The 20,938-nt window shown below is 42.7% G+C and overlaps 2 protein-coding genes across 2 annotated transcripts; one reads left to right on the top strand and one right to left on the bottom strand.

Annotated features, from left to right (window-relative positions):
* Positions 1–39: 39 nt before the first annotated feature.
* Positions 40–20,612, bottom strand: wdr93 (WD repeat domain 93; the record flags this gene model as incomplete). Its single annotated transcript, XM_083759201.1, has 16 exons — positions 40–176; positions 475–652; positions 1,109–1,265; positions 1,401–1,461; positions 1,629–1,814; positions 2,262–2,343; positions 2,934–3,065; positions 4,807–4,893; positions 5,354–5,421; positions 5,542–5,678; positions 13,803–14,084; positions 14,401–14,486; positions 14,633–14,711; positions 14,967–15,031; positions 15,655–15,862; positions 20,493–20,612. 16 exons carry the CDS (start codon positions 20,610–20,612, stop codon positions 65–67), a joined length of 2,040 nt encoding a protein of 679 aa, XP_083615327.1. The 3' UTR covers positions 40–64.
* On the top strand, positions 9,686–13,900 carry LOC310855084 (uncharacterized protein). Its single transcript, XM_083759959.1, has 7 exons — positions 9,686–10,362; positions 10,471–10,610; positions 10,742–10,946; positions 11,062–11,172; positions 11,939–12,126; positions 12,760–12,901; positions 13,090–13,900. The coding sequence occupies exons 1-7, from the start codon at positions 9,774–9,776 to the stop codon at positions 13,575–13,577; spliced, it is 1,863 nt and encodes a 620-aa protein (XP_083616085.1). The 5' UTR covers positions 9,686–9,773; the 3' UTR covers positions 13,578–13,900.
* Positions 20,613–20,938: the final 326 nt, after the last annotated feature.

The following is a 20,938-nucleotide window of genomic DNA, read 5'->3' on the forward strand; positions in this document are numbered from 1 at the left end:
TGATGTCATTGATGACAAATCCAAGATCCACATTGAATCCACACGGTTATTAAATCCGGTTCAATCAGGACGTGTGTCTCCTGTCCTGAAGTGTAATGGCGTTGGCGTGCACGTGCTCGTGCAGCTGCCTCCATGTACGAGTCATCACTTCAGTCCTCTCATCTCTGGACAGCAACCTGTAAGACAAAACAAAAAGAAACAATACAGAGTTGAGAGCTACTGTATATCTATCTGAACTGCAGTCACTGATGTCCTGGTTAGGGGCCGATATCAAATAATATATACGCACGCACACACGTGCGTATATATTAAACAAATTGCATATTATCAAAAACAATAAAAACAACAAATTGCATATTATCAATGCAATTTGCTTTGTAGCTTCACGTCGCTTCATGTCGCTGGCTTCCATTGAAAATGAATGGTATCTTTGTATCTGCCCGTGTCGTGTGAACGCAGCATGAGAACACCAACCTTTGCTGGAGGTGCAGATTGCATTCTTCCTCCAAGGAAACAAAGCTGCTTGCTTTCAGAGTACTTGGCAACGTGAGTTCATATGAATCAAAGATGGCTGCCTCTCCAAAATGGAATGCTAGGAGATGACCGAGGCTGTCGTCTGTGGCAGCCTCACCTCGGGTGCAAAGCTGCTCACCTGAATGACAAATGAATGGATGATTAGTAGAATGAAATGTGTAATGTGGATGAGGTGTGGGTTTGTTCCGTGATCGTATTGCTTTATAGAGTGTCGCAGTCCTGCCCCCTTTCAGAACGACGTTCATTTTGCCCTAGTATAGATAGTGTACCTCTTATGAAGACAGTTTGGTGTTGCCCTAGTGTATAGTGTACCTCTTATGAAGACAGTTTGGTGTTGCCCTAGTGTATAGTGTACCTCTTATGAAGACAGTTTGGTGTTGCCCTAGTGTATAGTGTACCTCTTATGAAGACAGTTTGGTGTTGCCCTAGTGTATAGTGTACCTCTTATGAAGACAGTTTGGTGTTGCCCTAGTGTATAGTGTACCTCTTATGAAGACAGTTTGGTGTTGCCCTAGTGTAGATAGTGTACCTCTTATGAAGACAGTTTGGTGTTGCCCTAGTGTAGATAGTGTACCTCTTATGAAGACAGTTTGGTGTTTAACATCTACGGTGATGACAGGGTTCCATGGGTTTGCGATCATATGACTCTTTGGAGGAATCAAATGGCACACCAAGGTTTTGTTGATGACATCTTGAAGGATAATTCTTCCATTTTTCTGCACCAAGAGCACCTGTTGATAAACCCATGATGTTAGTTGTCTTTTAGCTGTATGTAATCTGAGACCTATCTTAATTACGTCACCATCAACAGCCAATTATAAGTTATAGAGTGTACCTACCACGCCTACCATTACAGTGTGTCTTACCAGCCCTTGGAGAAATGGTACTGATGCTATGAGAGACGGGACTGCTGCAGGGTCTTTAGGCCTAAAAGGTATAAGAGAAGAGAATATCTGAATATACCATACTAATGTAAAAACTATTGATAATTTCATTAATTTGTCAACATTTAGTTCTCGGGTGACCCTGTAGCTAAATGCTCCTTCACCGAATCATTCTGGTAATCATGTTGATTCGTTGATAAGAAACTCAACTCAGATAACCTTTCGGGGAGATGAACATCCCAGGACTGTGTTCCTCGTCCCGCGGTGATGACAGACTGTGTCCCTCGTCCCGCGGTGATGACATGGGTCGCTTGGCTCTTACAAACCACCAGAAGGTGTATTTTAGTGTCCACCAGACCCCAGAAGGAGTGTGGGGAACCATCACAATGTGCAGGCCTGTAGCGACATTAAGCATGGGGGAACCATCACAATATGCAGGCCTGTAGCGACATTAAGCATGGGGAACCATCACAATGTGCAGGCCTGTAGCGACATTATTAGAGTGAATATTACTATGCAATGTTATTTGCATTCGTGGTTCTCAAACAGTTTCATGTCAAGAACCCCTAAATTGATAACTTATTTTGCCGTGGACCCCCATTTAAAATGATTTTGTGCCAAGGACCCCCATAAGAGAAGATTTGGCTTACATTATATTTGAATTTGATGTTGTGTCAATATTTCATCAAATCGCCACAGAAAACTAAACTAACAATAAACTAAAATGATTTTTAGAAGAAGAAAAAAAGAAATGACAACTATAGCAAAACTCTAAAAAAGAAAATACAACTACACTGCAATTAAAAACAAAAAGTCAAAACAAAAAATAAAATCTATAATAACCTTGAGTTGTAATCCATAAACAGTATTCTGGTGAACACATCTTGTTCTGCAGCAGAGACCAAGATAACAGAGAGCGGAGCTCCTGAAACAAATAGAAAACATAATATTTTATTATTATTATAATAACAATAACTAGAAATGCATTATGTCGAGGTGCTAACTCGAGAGCGCAAGTACTGCTACTAACTAATGTCTATTTGCTGTTCTAAATCTTTAGATCCGTTATTGACCTTAAGCCCAAACCACACCAAAGGGCCAGTTTGGAGTTGCATGGTGACCCTTTGGTGTGGTTAGGGCTTACCAACCTTGAAACGTATGGGTCCTAAAGACCCAATGTTATAGTACCATCCATATACTGAGCATGTCATGACTATTGACTCATCATAGGCAAATATTTGGCTAAAATAAGTGGCAATAGCTGATTTAGCAAAAATAAAAACATTTTTCATAAATAAAAACCCATTTTCAAAAGCATTTCATGAATAAAATAAAAACACTCAAAGAAATTCTCCATAATGTAAAAATATAGCGAAAATAGCAGATCTACAAGCTCACAACACAAGCTGCATCACTTTCACTATTGGGTCCCAAGCAGGGACATACAAATTTCTCTTTTGGGTCTCGAGCTACAACGTATAGGAAGCAGTGATTTCTGGAGTTTCCTCATCTTACCCAACAGCCTGTCCCAGACAGTGACCAGAGCGTTGTCCAGGCCCACAGCCACGTAGCGGCTACAGTCGCTGACGGCAGAACACACGATCTGATGGGCGTTCTGCCACGACACGTCTGCCTCGCGGTCCACCTCTGGTACACACGTAGGCAAAGAAACACATTTATGAGAACAGGGATTCAAGCTAGAACTAATCTCCCCACAGAACACAGATTTAATACACACTGGCCTTTACAGGATGCACACCAGCCAGATCATATCATATAGATTGATATCGTCATCATTTCTCGACCGCAGTCGAGATCGTGGATTTCACAATATTCCGCCAGACTTCCCGGTCCTTCATTGCCATCCCCAGTTCCTGCTTACTGATGCCTGTGTCCCTATAGCGATGACATCAGGGAACGACAGTTTTCTACCTCTGGTCTGCTTTGAGGCAGGACTCCAGAGAAGAAGGGAACTTAGGAAGATATAACCTCATTGTCAGCTCTGTAGCAGTGGCCGGCAAACTGTGTTCTTCTGGATCGGACTAGTGAAGAAACACGGGGAAGGTTGCCGTATACTATTAGTTTATGTAATGAGAATTCTGCATAATAAATTAATAATCCCTTGAATGAAATGAACAAGTGGTCATGTATATCTCTGCTGTTGGGAAGAAATTTTATGAAAGATTTCCATTTTTCAGGAAATTAAGAAAACCTTATATTTTGAAAACAAAGTAATACAGAGCCTAGTCATTCCATGCGCCAGATTGATCTACTTCCCAGTCCCGGCAGAGTAGTTTCCGGAGCAAAGGATTGTGTGGCGGCTGATGGCTGTGGCCCTGGTCTTTCTCTAATGGGACTGATCGACGATAGCTACTGGGACATAAATCGGGTAACCTGAGTGAGGGGTATGATGTTCAAGAGACCCGAAACCCCGATGACCTTGGGATACATCACCTAGGACAGTGGTTCCCAAACTTTTTCATGTCAAGGACCCCCAAATTGACACTAATTAGCCCTGCAGACCCCCATTTGAAAAGATATGCCAGGCACTCCCATAAGAGAAGATTTATACGGCTCTAGCAGTGATTCTCAAGCGGTTTAATTTCAAGGACCCCCAGTTTGACATGCATTAGTCTACGGACCCCAATTTAATGACATTTCTATCTCTGGGACCCCCAATTTATATTGTAAAATCAAATGCTAATTTAACTCTGAGAGCGTACAGAATTATAATTTAGCTGGGTCCCCCCTGGAACACCCTCAGGTACCCCTGGGGGTCCCTGGACCCCACTTTGGGAACCACTGACCTAGGATACATCCCAGGTGCATCCATGCAATGTTTCTTTTCCCCGTTCTCAATTACTTGCAGAGGGGAGAGAAGGTGGAGTTAGTTGCTTTAGAGGGGGAGAGAAGGTGGAGTTAGTTGCTTTAGCAGACATAGTTTGAGGGTTATAAGAGGTTTTACCCGAAGCGCTTTTTACTACTTTTCAATGGTTATTGAATATTTTATTATTATATATTAACCAACACATGTAAAGGGTGTTCAATAGCATTGATTTATGGAAAGAAAATATTTGGGTGATTCCCCCCCCCCCCCCCCCCCAACAGCAAAGTTGTTAAAACTATTCATAATTTGTAACAATTTTTTGTTTTTTTATAGCTAGATCTATGCAACGTGTTATGAGCTATTTTCAAAGTATAAATCAGGGTTAAAGTGGTTAAATTATTCCTCATTTTGCTGGGGACCCCATGGATCTGCTTCAAGGACACATGGGGGGCTCCCGTACTCACTTTGAGAATCAGTGATATAGAGGTTATAATTATAGATTTATAGTATATTGGATGAGAACTTTCATAGACTATCATCTTTTAAAAATAAATGGTCTACCCAGTTTGTCCTTAGGCGCTCTGCAGAGCCAGTAGTGAAGAAGATCCTGAGTGCTGCTCCACCACAAGCACAAAGTGACAGAAGACTCTGCTGAAAGAAGATCACGTTAACAATGAAATCGGCCTTTTAAATTAAATTAAATTGTTTTGTTGTTATATTTATCCTATATATATTATCCTATCCTTAAAATTGGTCATAAAAATAAATAAAAAATGGAACATCCTCACATCCGATCTGCACCAAACTTGACACATAAACACTGTACCAGGGTTCTTCCATGATAAAAGCTACAACGAAGAAAAAACCTTTCATATGGAATGTATACGGCGTGGTTCATATTTAGTCCTATATATGATTCAGATTCAAGCTATCACAGCCACAGGCAGCAATCACACTGTGCTGTTAGTGCAAACTGAATATCACAGCATGAAATCCTATAGAGAAACATCAGTAAAAATGTGATGCTGCTATATAAATATTTGAAAAGTTTTTCAGAAAACTTAGGTCAGGATTTAGAGGCATTTTTTGAATCGGCCTCAGGCCTAACCTGAATGAGTCGATCCATTAAGTCCAGGCAATGCAGCACAGGGCATCAGGAAGTGCATGGTGCCGCTTCTGAAAAACAAAACAGAACACTGCTGAAAGTTTTCGATATGGTACAATTATGACCTAAAGATGATTTGAATAGCTAGCAATACTCAGTGTTGAACCTCAGCATTGTACTCAAATATAAACCTGAGTGCAGCATCCTGTCCCGTGCTGGTCATGTGGTGGTGTGGTGGGGGGTCCAGGGTGTTTGGAGGTTTGATTTTCATCAGGACAGTAACAGGAGACCATTTCACATCTGTAACTCCAGACGGATTATTATGTGCCTGATGAGAGAAGACAACACGTCTTATTCAATTAAAACTGGGAAATCGTGTCCTTTTATCTAATATTTATATTAGGGCTGGGGCTCGATACGAGTGAATCAATGAATTGTGACTGTATACATAAGTTTAAGCGATAAAACATTATTTTTTGCTTAAGTACTAATAATGATAATATCTCAAATTTATATAGCGCTTTTCTGAATACTTAAAGATGCTTTACAAGGGGGATATGAGAAAACTAAAAAAACTTTATATGGGGAAAAACATTAAGACTATAAGGAATAAAACAGTGGAGATAGCTGGGGAAAGCAACATTGAAGAGTTGGGTTTGAAGGGCGGTGGCATGTCTTTTGGGAAGTGCATTCCAGTCTCCCCGAACGCGTGCCTATGTCAGACCAGCTGACACGAAGTAGCCTGGCTAATAAGCCAGACTTAAATCACACTCACACTGTCGTGTGGTATTTAGCCAGGCTAGACACGAAGAGCATCAACTCTGGTCTGGAAACAGCTCTTTTTGACCTGTGACCTCAGTAAAAAGCCTGTCACTTTTTATTTTATACCTCTCCCGCTTAGCGGAGAGTGTGGCGTTGTACAGGAGGTCTCCCCGAACGCATGCATATGTCAGACCAGCTGAGACGAAGAGCCGTTTTTTTGTCCGGCGTCCACTCTGGTCTGGAAACAGCATTTTTTTTTTTTTTACCTGTGAGCCCAGTAAAAAGCCTGTTACTCCAGTGAACAGCATTTATCTATCTTACCTATTTAGACATATTTTAAAGTTATTATTGATTTTATGTTTTACAAAGAAACATAATGTGTGTTGTAGAGCATCGTTTAAATGTGTTTTAAACGTTTAGATGTGTTTTAGTGTGCAAATAAACAGTTTTTCAATGGATTCAGTTTACTCTAGAGGGTACTCTTATTTTGAAGAGATCGTCAACCGGAAGTCTTATATTCGCTAGCTTAGATTCGCCAAAAACACTGGTGTGCATTGATTGCATTCCACTGAACGCAGTAACGCACCATTGAGAGTGGATTGGGGAAAGGATAGTGTTGAACTCCTAACACTATGGACCAGAGCTAAAAGTGTTAAAGAGAACTCCTCCTAACTCAACTATAGATAGACGATCTTTAGCACTACAAGCAGAACCCAATGCTACTGAAGTTTCTGACATTCAGAAAAGCTTTATGGAGGGTTCCGAGAGGGGCTAGACGATCTTTAGCTCTAGTACTTTGTCCTCTCTCACCGAAGCAAGGTAGGTAAACCAGCGAGACAATATTAATATGCTATAACTTATATAAACTTAAACGTTCTGCAAACTAGTGTTACTTATTATCAGGATGCACTGTATGTTGGCTAACTGGCTCTAGCCAATGTGTAGCCTAAGATTTAGACTCGTAGAGGTATTTTCCGATTCTGAATCGGAAAATACCTCGACGAGAGTATAAATCTTAGGCTAGCCAATGTGCATGTCAGACAAAGAGCTTACATCGACATGTAAATATGAAATACATTTTTAAACAGTAGCTAAAGTGCTATTAGGAACCGTGTTTTTAGCCGTGTTATTAGCAACCGCTAGCATGGCATTGGCTTCATACAACACGGATAAGTTCCCTGCAAAGTTGTGCAAATTCGCGCTTAACCCCGCATTTCTACCCGTATCGTTTTGAAAGCTAGCAACAGTCTGTTGGCTTGTGTCTAATTTAAATCTCACAGAAAGATCTATTAATAATGATATTTTGTAAAAAAAAAAAAAAAAACTTGTCATGTTTATGCTAGGTCAAGTTGTTTAGGAGCTGGTGCTCCAGCAGACCCGTGTCGAGTGAGCACTGAGCTAGGATAAGACTTCCTGTAGACTCCAGCAGAGGTAGTGGCGAACACTTGGTCAGATCAGCAAGAGGTGTGAAAGACACATATTAGTTTAATTTACAATTTAGGCATTTAGCAGACGCTCTTAATCCAGCTCATTAAGCTGTAGTTTCAAAACTCAAATCTAATTAACCATTAGGCCTATATCATTATTTTAAACCAATACACCATTATTTTGCTATGCTGCTTTCATGTGATGAATCCAATATTTACCAAGGATTTGGAAAGTTACAACATGTGATGGCATTCACTGCCAGTATGAATAAATTAATACTAATTATTTAGCAATCGGCCATAAATAAAGCTTGTAATGTAATTATCTACCATGATAGATTAATTGCAAACACACATCCTTGCTTCTGGTGACGGATATTATTTTAATGTGTGAGGTATCTTTTTTATGTGCGAGTTTATTTTTTAATAATTCCTGTATGCCTGTCTACAGATGTAGATTATCTACATGATCTGCTCTGCAAAACTACTGTAAAATAGTCTTTTGTTTCTTTTTTAACAGATGCATCATTCCATATTGACCGCCACTAAGTCTGTAGAGCTCAGCAAATGTACAACCTGCTGTACACTGTACCACTGCTGTTGGTGTGTACACTTCAAACCAGCCAGACGTGGAGCATTGCAGAAGCATATAAATGCTCATATTAGAACTGCACTCACTTTTGAAGGTATGTATAAGCTATTTTTTTAGAGAGTGAGGACAATGTATGTCTGAGTGTACTGTAGAGAGGAGGCATTCCCATTATCATTCAGTATTCAGACTGTTTGCCTTGGCCAGGCAGGGTGTTATTCATGCACTCATTTCATCCACTGTAACTCTATGTTGGCATTGATAAATCACTGCTTCAGCACTTGGAGCTAATCGATACATTTTGAGTCCACATTTCCCAGGTTCCATCCCTGCAACGCATGCAATGTGTGTGTTCAGATTGCCAGTAGTCTATGACAGATGGCTTACCCCTTAAGTACATCCTTAAGTACATTTGAAATGTAAGAACGCTTCATGAGTTGGTGCTGTGTGTATAAAGTATATACTGTATATGTATTTATGTCATAATATTGTATGTCTCTTCCCCCCCAATCCCCTAGATCATTGCATCATTAGATGTGGTCTTGACTGCAGATCAGCAGCACACTATCATTGTCCCTGGTGTGAGAACACCCTTTTAAGGGCTGATGCCATGAATAAACACATGCTGAACTGCAAACTCCGTTCAGGTCAACTGTTCAGTCCTCCTCAGTCCCCCAGCCCTGCCATGCACAGTGGTCAGTCCCCCAGCCCTGTGATGCACAGAGGTCAGTCCCCCAGCCCTGTGATACACAGCGGTCAGTCCCCCAGCCCTGCCATGCACAGCTGTCAGTCCCCCAGCCCTTCAGGTCAGCTGTTCAGCCCTCCTCAGTCCCCCAGCCCTGTGATGCACAGTGGTCAGTCCCCCAGCCCTGTGATGCACAGTGGTCAGTCCCCCAGCCCTGTGATACACAGCGGTCAGTCCCCCAGCCCTGTGATGCACAGTGGTCAGTCCCCCAGCCCTTCAGGTCAGCTGTCCAGCCCTCCTCAGTCCCCCAGCCCTGCGATGCACAGCAGCGGTCAGGTGCTCAGCTCAGCTCTGCCGTCCAGCAGCGGTCAGTCCCCCTGGCCTGTGATACACAGCTGTCAGTCCCTCAGCCCTGCCATGCACAGCGGTCAGTCCCCCAGCCCTTCAGGTCAGCTGTCCAGCCCTCCTCAGTCCGTCAGCCCTGCGATGCACAGCAGCGGTCAGGTGCTCAGCTCAGCTCTGCCGTCCAGCAGTGGTCAGGCGCCCAGCCCTGCTGAGCCCTCTACCCATTCCAGTGCTGCCAATTCCAAAACCCAATGCCCGCACTGCTCTAAACTCATGTACCGGAAGAATCTCCGTCTTCACATTGCACGCACACATTCGTACATGGACAAGGACATAACTGCCATAAGCCACCTTGCAGGTGTATGTGTAGATGCAAAGAATGGCATTTCAGCTGTCCAGAGAACTGGCCGTGGCTTTTCTACACCGATACATGTCCAACGGAAATGCTGGGGGGAAAAACAGAAAACACAGTGTGAATTGGATGAATGCCTGAACTACCTGCAGTTGGCACAACGGAGTGGTCTTCCTTATGATCTGTGTGAACACATCCGTTCACTAGATTACTGTGATCGCACAGCTACCGAGGAACCTCTGGACAAGTCAATCCTGGACAAAATGGTTGCTTGTCAATTCTTTGGAGAAGGGGAAAAGGCAACGTGCATAAAAAGACAACAAGATGCACTGAGAGGTGGTTTCCCTTTCTCTGTTTTGGTTGAACTTGGTGACTCCTCACGCCAAATCTGTCTGTCCATCCATGAGCCTGAAGTTACACACCATAGTAAACTGGGCAGGATCATGGTGACGTACAACAAAGCCAACAATACATGGGGTTGTCAATGTTCCGATCCACAGATGTCCTGCGCCCACCAGAACATTGCCAAATGGCACATATTTCAATTAAATGGTGAACTGTTCATCACAACAACACCACCAAGTTCTCCAACAAAGCAGCCAGAAGAACCTGAATGTGACGCCTATCCTCCTCCAAAAGACTTGCGACGCATGACAGAATACATATTGTCAAGAAAGAAGATTCCGTTCAATCTCCCAGAGGAAGTCCTCCTTAAACGCCCAAATGAGTATCCCTCTTACTTATATCCGGCGGAGACCAAATGCCTTCTGTGTCCAGACCAGCCACAGCTTGAAAGTCCAGTGGAAATCACCAGGAAGGCAAAAATAGTCACCATGAGTGGAATAATCAGCAGTAAGTGGCAAATCATTTTAACATCATCTTTTGACATGTCACTGAAGTATGAGATTGATTGTATAAATGGTGCAAGAGTTGTCTAAACGGTGTGTTATACCTTGACAGATGTGTCGACCTTTACCCGAACATGTGCGGTGTGCCAGATGTTCTACAGGTACCAGGAGTGGGAGCACGGGCTACATAATTTCAACGACCACATTCTTCTCAGTCTGGAACTGTGCCTGTATCTCAGACACAGTTTGCAGGTGTGTATAGAAAAACTGTTCAGTCTGTTAAGTTAGTCTTTAAACATTATATAAATGAATATCCAAGTATGCTTATGTGACAATGTTCTTCATTCCCACCTGGTAATCTACCATTACGCCCCACTCCCCAGAGTCACGTGTCAGTGTCTAGGGTCATAAACTCCTTGGAGAAGTTAAGAAAAGTGTCATTCCCACCCAGAGACACAATGCTTCATGGCTACTGTCACTTTGAAACCTTGTCAGACATCGACTACACATATTCTTGTGTGGCGTGTGGCGACCACCCTTCTGTTGTCATCATGGACCTCCACAATAAAGGGATTTTCACCAAGGCTGGTAGGTCATAATGTAATGTTTTGATCCAAAACATTACTGAACTAGTACATTATTGAATCCAAAGACAATGTTGTTTTGGTGTTAACATTCAGTCAATTTGCTTTGTGTTTTGCAGTGAGTGAAAAAAAACCCCCATCTGATCATGATTACAACAATGGGGAACAGAACATCCCAGAGTTTTGGAACTCTGTGGAGATGGAGTTGATCTGCCGTGGCTTTGTTCCCAGTAAGCATAAAATACCCTAATAATATACCCTAGTAATGTCCCGTCTGAAGCTCTTTGGACAAATAATAGTGATGTTGTAAATCAGTGCTTCTCAACCTGTGGGTCAGGACCCCAAATGATTTTGTCAGATCCCTTGATGATTAGCATAATGTGCAACGTTGTTTTCTCACGCAACGGCAAATAAACCAACATACAGTATAAGACTAAGACTTATTTTGAAAGAGTCAAAGGTAATCGACAAGCTATACTATTAAAAAAAATGGCACTTGTGTGAAGTGAGGGGTGCTCTTATCACCATACATCACATTCCATGCTTAGCCAATCAAATCATCACATTCCGTGGTACCAACACCCACAAAGCTGTACATGGAAGAGGCTAGTGCTTCAAAAAGGTCAAACATATTGCCTATGAAAGAGCCAAAAGAGTTGAACTTGTAGATCTGTTATTTTCACAATATTTATCTGTAGAACCGAGTCAAACTAAATGGTATACCTCAACTCCTACATTCACTCCACTCCGGTTGGGGGTCCCCAGTTCTAATAGGATTATTTTGGGGGTCACGACCTGAACGGTTTGAGAAACACTGCTCTACATTACCCATAATCTAATACGTGACACATTTTAATCTATTTTGTAAAACACCCACTTTGCATTTTGAATTGCAACCACATTTATTTGTTTGTCCTGGTATGTTCTTGCTCTTTTGAAACATCTTTTAAAGTAAACTAATGAGCATTTGTAATACTTTTTTTTCCTTTTTCGCAGACCATGCTAAGAATCCGCTGGCAGTTCATCCCAACTATAAGCACTGGGCACCGTGGATAGGTCAACAAACAAGGAAGAGTGACGTAGTGCTCAACACCGAGTATGAGAAAATGTCTTCTGTAGAAGTTGAGGCTGAACTCCAGAGTATTACAGAAGACCGTCTGGTAGATGAACTCATGAAGCAGGAGGTACATGTTTGCTTTTGCCTAAATTCAGTTTACGTTAAAATTCAGAGTTTGTGTCAAAAGTGTCCTTGAGCGAGACCCATTGCTCCCAATATTCAGGTTGGTGCCTCGCCTGGTTTCCTCGGCCATTGGTGTATGTATGTGTAAATGTAAAGCGCCTTGGATAAAGGCGCTAACTAAATAGCACCATTTAACATTTAATTTGCGCTGGTGTGACACTGTAAACTTTGAGTTGTGAACTTAAGGAGTTGTTTTTAATCGATGCACACACTCCTAAACAATCTACTGTAGGGGGACAGCCCCACACCACACCCCCCAATCTACTGTAGGGGGACAGCCCCACACCACACCCCCCAATCTACTGTTGGGGGACAGCCCCACAGTATTGTCATACTGTATTGTCATTGAACACAACATGTACGTATGTAGTGTAGGCCAGGCCCACCTGGTATTGTCATTGAACACAACATGTATGTAGTGTAGGCCAGGCCCACCTGGTATTGTCATTGAACACCATGTATGTGTATGTAGTGTAGGCCAGGCCCACCTGGTATTGTCATTGAACAAAACATGTATGTAGTGTAGGCCAGGCCCACCTTGTATTGTCATTGAACACATCATTGTTATATCTTTCAGGTTGGAATTGTGCAGAAACTGTGTAAAGCGTGTAAAGTGGACGACAAGGGATCGAGAATAGACCTCATTTTAAGGCTGAGCAATGAGATGAAGAACAGAGAGACGTATGACAAGGTCTTCCAGCAGATCTGGGGTGCTTCTGGTAAGGAATATCTGATAGTCCAGTCATATGTGAATATCTGCTAGTCCAGTCATATGTGAATATATGCTAGTCCATTCGTCAACGGTTGTACAAAAACATTCCCATCTTGACATGTCCTCTTCAGACTTTCAACTGATGCAGAATGAGTGACTAAAAGTAAATGTGTGAATATGAATGTTTTTCCCCAGGTGGGTGGTCCGTCATCCTGTGCCCTCACGGCGTTGCCTACAGCGTTAAGTTCAACCCCAGAGCAGAGAGCCCCAGAGACCTGCTCTTCTCTTGGAAGCACTTCCCAAATGTTGTCATGTATGACTTCGCCAATGGTTTGGCGATACATGCCAACCAGCAGCGCAAATCGATTTCCCTGCCGTTCCACCTGCAATTCCAACCGTATGATGGCAGATCAGCAGAACCTACGGCTGACGACCATGAGGCTGCAAAGAAGAAGAAGTTGACGGTGTCCCTTCCATGGCTTCTTAATAGGAACGACTCCGACCCTAATGCTCATCCAGTTCCGGAGCTCCAGGGTTCACTTAGTAGTCGGGCGGCTGAGCAGTTCTTTAGAAGCATGAGAAAAAACAACTACTTCCTGAACAATATGGCACCATCCACTCATGTGTTCGTCATGAGGAACATCATTCAACACCACAACACAGAGACCAACGCCAAACTGTAACCCATCGTTCCATTCAACACCACAACAAACGGTGGTTCCAAAAACAAATTTTAAACTTGTTCTGCACTGCGAGCTAGTAGGCCTACATCTGATATTTTTTATATATATATATATATTTTTTTTTTAAAGATTTGTTTTAGTCTTTTTTTGTTAGTATCAAGTGAAGATGGACAGGAAAGAGGTAGAGAGACATGCAGCAAAGGTCGTCATGAATAGGACTCGAACATGTGGCATGATGCGCCTGGACCGCTTGGCCAGCGGGCCCCTGGACCGCTTGGCCAGCGGGCCCCTGGACCGCTTGGCCAGCGGGCCCCTGGACCGCTTGGCCAGCGGGCCCCTGGACCGCTTGGCCAGCGGGCCCCAGGACCGCTTGGCCAGCGGGCCCCTGGACCGCTTGGCCAGCGGGCCCCTGGAACGCTTGGCCAGCGGGCCCCTGGACCGCTTGGCCAGCGGGCCCCTGGAACGCTTGGCCAGCGGGCCCCTGGAACGCTTGGCCAGCGGGCGCCCCTGAACAATCTTGAAAGTGTTTGAACGCAAATCTTCTCTTCTAGGCGTCCCTGGCACAAAACATTTTCAGATGGGGTTCCACGGCCAAATTAATCCTTCTTTCGATAATTAAAGGTTTAGGTTTGAGAACAACTGATTTAGAAGGCATTTGTAAAAGCAGCCTCGTAATCAAGTCTTACACACACTCCGTATATAAAATGCATATTTACGGTAATGATGGTTGATTGACTAGTGACCAACATGTAAATTAGTAATTACATGCTGTATCTAATTCAAGCTCGGGTTCAAACGCACTGGGCCGATTGAACGATCATACCTGTTTTGGTGATGTCATCAGCTGTAAATCTTTCATCCATGCTTCTAATGGGAACTGATAAAGCTGCAGCCAAACTGCTCCATTACCTGACCGCATGGATGAAAGTATTATTATTACATAATATAGAAGCATGTTTCTGTGGTGTATGCCATCTACGTTAACAATCTATTTTTGATATTGCTTGATCTACAAGTTCTTGTGCAGATAGGTGGACAGAGATGACAGGTCTTACATCTCAGTGATGCAGCTCCAAACTCTCCTCCTTTAGAGAGTTCAAACGTTGTGCAAATACTTCTCTTATTAACATCCTCCTGGTAATTAAAAGGGACACAGTGTTTGATCATGAATTGCTTCAGTCTCTTTAAATTAAATATTAAAATATAACAAGACATAAATGCATATAATGTCACGGCAAACATTTGCACAAAAACTATTTTCATCCCATATAGCCATCACAGACCCATAAAGGTCAATTTAGTTCCAGTTGCACACTACAATGAATAAATTATAGCGTTTTTACTGTGCATGTTCAAATATCATTTACAACAAGATAACGATATACGCACCAGCTCATTAATAACTCTGATTAGGTGGATGGTTTCATCGTGATATGCGAACACCCTCGCAACACCTGCAATGGCAAAGAGGTCAATAACACGAAGGACTTTGCTTTGTGGCTTTAGAACAGTGGTTCTCAATCTGTGAGCCCTGAGGATGTTGCATGGGCTTTCAAATAATTGGCAAGACACTACAATTTTTAACGATAATTTGATATTCACTAATTAAAAAGTGATACAAATAAATAAGAATTTAAAGTATACTGCAGCAGCATTAGTTCCATCAATCTACTTTGAAACACAATCGATTCAAGAGATATTTCACTTTTGGCAGCCGTATTAAGAGGTCAGATGGGTGAGCCACGAACTATATATACTGTTTGTTACAGTACAGATATAAAAGGCTGCTGTATTAAGAGGTCAGATGGGTGAGCCACGAACAATATACACTTTGTTACAGTACAGATATAAAAGGCTGCTGTATTAACCCATTTTGGGTGGGAACCCATTTTGGTGTTAGCATCATGTCGTGCTTTAGCAAAAAATCAAAGAGCGACTGACGTAGAAGACATTTTTAGAATCTGATCTCAGGTCAGAATGGAAAACTCTCAGGATGTAGAAGACATTTTTAGAATCTGATCTCAGGTCAGAATGGGTTAAAAGGTCAGATGGGTGAGCCACGAACAATATACACTACCCATGTCATCGATGGTGGCCAGCAGATAGGTGTTGTCATTGTCACCCACGCGAGTGACGTGGATGTGGGTGACATCCGTGCCGTCCTGCAGCCATGCTGTCACAAAGCTGAAGGACGTGATGGAGGTGACAGACAGGCCCTGAGCGTGACCCACGAAGATGACCCCTCCGTCTGGCGAGCACGCCATGCAGCTGGTGCTCCCAGGCAGCTGAACAGGAAGTGACAACATAACTGTACATAAAAATGGTTGATTTGCTAAAAGTATAGGTTTGGTTTTAATACAGTGGCTTCTATTTCAGCATGCTAACTTTCTATAGGAAGGGCAAGGCTGTAACCTAGTTTGTATTATAGCTTGGAATCCCCATGATGACATTGGGTTGGCATGTCTCTGTGCTGTCCAGTGTGTGTAGGCAGAAATTTATTGTGTCATCTTATTATAATGAACTTTAGGACCAATCATAGATCAGAGGCAGAGCTCAGCTGAGCTGGGTCTGGGCGGGGCTAGCCTGGGTCCGTTTTCAAAGTGGAACATTGAACTCCTTATAGAAATACATATATAAATGCAGGTATTGTGACATTAATTATACCTGTGTGACAGCAGACAGAGTCATGGTAGGTGGCGTATGTTAAAGTAGGTTTATACCTGTGTGACAGCAGACAGTCATGGTAGGTGGCGTATGTTAAAGTAGGTTTATACCTGTGTGACAGCAGACAGTCATGGTAGGTGGTGTATGTTAAAGTAGGCATATACCTGTGTGACAGCAGACAGAGTCATGGTAGGTGGTGTATGTTAAAGTAGGCCCCTATACCTGTGTGACAGCAGACAGAGTCATGGTAGGTGGTGTATGTTAAAGTAGGCCTATACCTGTGTGACAGCAGACAGAGTCATGGTAGGTGGTGTATGTTAAAGTAGGTCTACCTGTGTGACAGCAGACAGAGTCATGGTAGGTGGCGTATGTTAAAGTAGGCCTATACCTGTGTGACAGCAGACAGAGTCATGGTAGGTGGTGTATGTTAAAGTAGGCCCCTATACCTGTGTGACAGCAGACAGAGTCATGGTAGGTGGTGTATGTTAAAGTAGGCCTATACCTGTGTGACAGCAGACAGAGTCATGGTAGGTGGTGTATGTTAAAGTAGGTCTATACCTGTGTGACAGCAGACAGTCATGGTAGGTGGCGTATGTTAAAGTAGGCCCCTATACCTGTGTGACAGCAGACAGAGTCATGGTAGGTGGCATATGTTAAAGTAGGTCTATACCTGTGTGACAGCAGACAGAGTCATGGTAGGTGGTGTATGTTAAAGTAGGCCTATACCTGTGTGACAGCAGACAGAGTCATGGTAGGTGACGTATGTTAAAGTAGGCCTATACCTGTGTGACAGCAGACAGTCATGGTAGGTGGCGTATGTTAAAGTAGGTCTATACCTGTGTGACAGCAGACAGTCATGGTAGGTGGCGTATGTTAAAGTAGGTTTATACCTGTGTGACAGCAGACAGTCATGGTAGGTGGTGTATGTTAAAGTAGGCATATACCTGTGTGACAGCAGACAGAGTCATGGTAGGTGGTGTATGTTAAAGTAGGCCCCTATACCTGTGTGACAGCAGACAGAGTCATGGTAGGTGGTGTATGTTAAAGTAGGCCTATACCTGTGTGACAGCAGACAGAGTCATGGTAGGTGGTGTATGTTAAAGTAGGTCTACCTGTGTGACAGCAGACAGAGTCATGGTAGGTGGCGTATGTTAAAGTAGGCCTATACCTGTGTGACAGCAGACAGAGTCATGGTAGGTGGTGTATGTTAAAGTAGGCCCCTATACCTGTGTGACAGCAGACAGAGTCATGGTAGGTGGTGTATGTTAAAGTAGGCCTATACCTGTGTGACAGCAGACAGAGTCATGGTAGGTGGTGTATGTTAAAGTAGGTCTATACCTGTGTGACAGCAGACAGTCATGGTAGGTGGCATATGTTAAAGTAGGTTTATACCTGTGTGACAGCAGACAGTCATGGTAGGTGGCGTATGTTAAAGTAGGTCTATACCTGTGTGACAGCAGACAGTCATGGTAGGTGGCGTATGTTAAAGTAGGTCTATACCTGTGTGACAGCAGACAGAGTCATGGTAGGTGGTGTATGTTAAAGTAGGTCTATACCTGTGTGACAGCAGACAGAGTCATGGTAGGTGACGTATGTTAAAGTAGGTCTATACCTGTGTGACAGCAGACAGAGTCATGGTAGGTGACGTATGTTAAAGTAGGTTTATACCTGTGTGACAGCAGACAGAGTCATGGTAGGTGACATATGTTAAAGTAGGTTTATACCTGTGTGACAGCAGACAGTCATGGTAGGTGACGTATGTTAAAGTAGGTCTACCTGTGTGACAGCAGACAGAGTCATGGTAGGTGGCGTATGTTAAAGTAGGCCCCTATACCTGTGTGACAGCAGACAGAGTAATGATAGGTGGCGTATGTTAAAGTAGGCATATACCTGTGTGACAGCAGACAGAGTAATGATAGGTGGCGTATGTTAAAGTAGGTTTATACCTGTGTGACAGCAGACAGAGTCATGGTAGGTGGTGTATGTTAAAGTAGGTCTATACCTGTGTGACAGCAGACAGTCATGGTAGGTGGCATATGTTAAAGTAGGCCTATACCTGTATGACAGCAGACAGAGTCATGGTAGGTGGCGTATGTTAAAGTAGGCCTATACCTGTGTGACAGCAGACAGAGTCATGGTAGGTGGCGTATGTTAAAGTAGGTCTATACCTGTGTGACAGCAGACAGTCATGGTAGGTGGCGTATGTTAAAGTAGGCCCCTATACCTGTGTGACAGCAGACAGAGTAATGATAGGTGGCGTATGTTAAAGTAGGTTTATACCTGTGTGACAGCAGACAGAGTCATGGTAGGTGGTGTATGTTAAAGTAGGTCTATACCTGTGTGACAGCAGACAGTCATGGTAGGTGGCATATGTTAAAGTAGGCCTATACCTGTATGACAGCAGACAGAGTCATGGTAGGTGGCGTATGTTAAAGTAGGCCTATACCTGTGTGACAGCAGACAGAGTCATGGTAGGTGGTGTATGTTAAAGTAGGTCTATACCTGTGTGACAGCAGACAGTCATGGTAGGTGGCATATGTTAAAGTAGGTTTATACCTGTGTGACAGCAGACAGTCATGGTAGGTGGCGTATGTTAAAGTAGGTCTATACCTGTGTGACAGCAGACAGTCATGGTAGGTGGCGTATGTTAAAGTAGGTCTATACCTGTGTGACAGCAGACAGAGTCATGGTAGGTGGTGTATGTTAAAGTAGGTCTATACCTGTGTGACAGCAGACAGAGTCATGGTAGGTGGTGTATGTTAAAGTAGGTCTATACCTGTGTGACAGCAGACAGAGTCATGGTAGGTGGCATATGTTAAAGTAGGTCTATACCTGTGTGACAGCAGACAGAGTCATGGTAGGTGGCGTATGTTAAAGTAGGTCTATACCTGTGTGACAGCAGACAGAGTCATGGTAGGTGGTGTATGTTAAAGTAGGTCTATACCTGTGTGACAGCAGACAGAGTCATGGTAGGTGACGTATGTTAAAGTAGGTCTATACCTGTGTGACAGCAGACAGAGTCATGGTAGGTGACGTATGTTAAAGTAGGTTTATACCTGTGTGACAGCAGACAGTCATGGTAGGTGGCGTATGTTAAAGTAGGTCTATACCTGTGTGACAGCAGACAGAGTCATGGTAGGTGGCGTATGTTAAAGTAGGTCTATACCTGTGTGACAGCAGACAGAGTCATGGTAGGTGGTGTATGCTTTGACTCCTCTGCGTTCCGGATGCTTTCTCTCTGGGAGATGATCTCCCAGGTCCTATCCAGCAGTCTGTCCACAACCTTATCAATAATTAGTCATTGGTTAATGTATGTTTGTATCAGGCTACCTTATATTTATCTAAACATTGTTGCCTCATATGTCCAAAACTGTTACTTTTCAGGAGAAAAAATAAAAAAGAACAAAAACATTTATAGCAGATCTACAACAAGCTCAAAATGCATTGCGGCATTGTAGATCTGCTATGTTTGCAGACGAATTACGAAGTAGGGCAAAAAACATAAAAATGTCAAATATGGAGATAAGAGGTTTCTGCCAGACAGCAACAACATTAGTTTTATATAACAACATAATATTTATTTATATTTATTTGGTACGCTATATATTTACCTTATATTAAAGGGATATTTCACTTTCAAACAAAACTTTTGGTAATTTCATCATCTACTCAGGCTTATGTGAACACCACAGACAGTATTTATATATTTGATATTAATTTTAGGTGCCACGCCCCCTTCCTATACAAACCAATTATAACTTAAAACTCCATTTTAACCATGATAGATTCATCGAAAACACCCGACCTATTTTCTGTGAGGGGGGTGTGGTTTGTCATTTACTGTTTTAATTTATTTTTAATTATTCTTTTTGATTTTGTGAGGAGGAGCTGGAGCTGGAGGAGGTTCTTTTCCAAAATAATTAGTAAAAATAAATGAAAATAGTCAATGAAAAGCCACGGCCCCCTCACGTATTATAAAGGACAATATCAGTCAACAGAAAAAAGTTCAGGTGTATTTGATGAATCTATCATGGTTAAAATGGAGTTTTAAGTTATAATGGGTTTGTATAGGAAGGGGGGCGGGGCAGTTAATATGAATATCAAATATCTAAAGCAACTTAAGAACTGCCCTGGGTGTTCACATAAGCCTGGAGTAGACATTAAAATGACCAAAAGGTTTTTTTTTTAAAGTGAAATATCCCTTTAATTTCAATATAATACTATATTTATATTTATGTGGTATATGTTTACCTTATCGATCATGCGGTATGGCTGGGGCAGCCTATCTCTGAGCTGATCAGGATCCATAAGGTAGCTGCCTTCATCAACATCTTCATCACCATGATCCTCACCGCGGCCATGAACCGACATGGCTGAGATAACATCCGTTATGGAAACAGTTAAAGAGTGCCACGATTTTTTTTCACTATAAAGGAGGTTTAGAACATTACCGTGGTTGCTGAAGTTAACAGCGTTGTTTATAGAGTTGTCATGACAACGGAGTCTCCTCCTCTCAAAGCAGGTCTTCCATAGAGCTAAGAGGTCTGCCAGTCGGCCACAGGGGGGCGCCAGAGATCTTTGCTGATCAAGACATGTCTTTGCTCTCCATTTATCTCCTTTTGCTCTCGTGTTTATCAACAGATTATACATCATTATACTAAATGTTGTTGAAACATCCCAGAACCAGGAGATGTTCT

This window comes from Protomyctophum parallelum (assembly GCF_964188405.1).
Source record: "Protomyctophum parallelum genome assembly, chromosome: 2".
Classification (NCBI taxonomy): domain Eukaryota; kingdom Metazoa; phylum Chordata; class Actinopteri; order Myctophiformes; family Myctophidae; genus Protomyctophum; species Protomyctophum parallelum.

Bases quoted from the DNA above. Each gene is read 5' to 3' on its own strand.
- LOC310855084 (XM_083759959.1), top strand. From the start codon at position 9,774: ATGGTTGCTTGTCAATTCTTTGGAGAAGGGGAAAAGGCAACGTGCATA. The intron at 10,947-11,061 runs GTAGGTCATAAT...TGTGTTTTGCAG, and splicing joins AGGGATTTTCACCAAGGCTG to TGAGTGAAAAAAAACCCCCA. The intron at 12,902-13,089 runs GTAAGGAATATC...GTTTTTCCCCAG, and splicing joins GCAGATCTGGGGTGCTTCTG to GTGGGTGGTCCGTCATCCTG.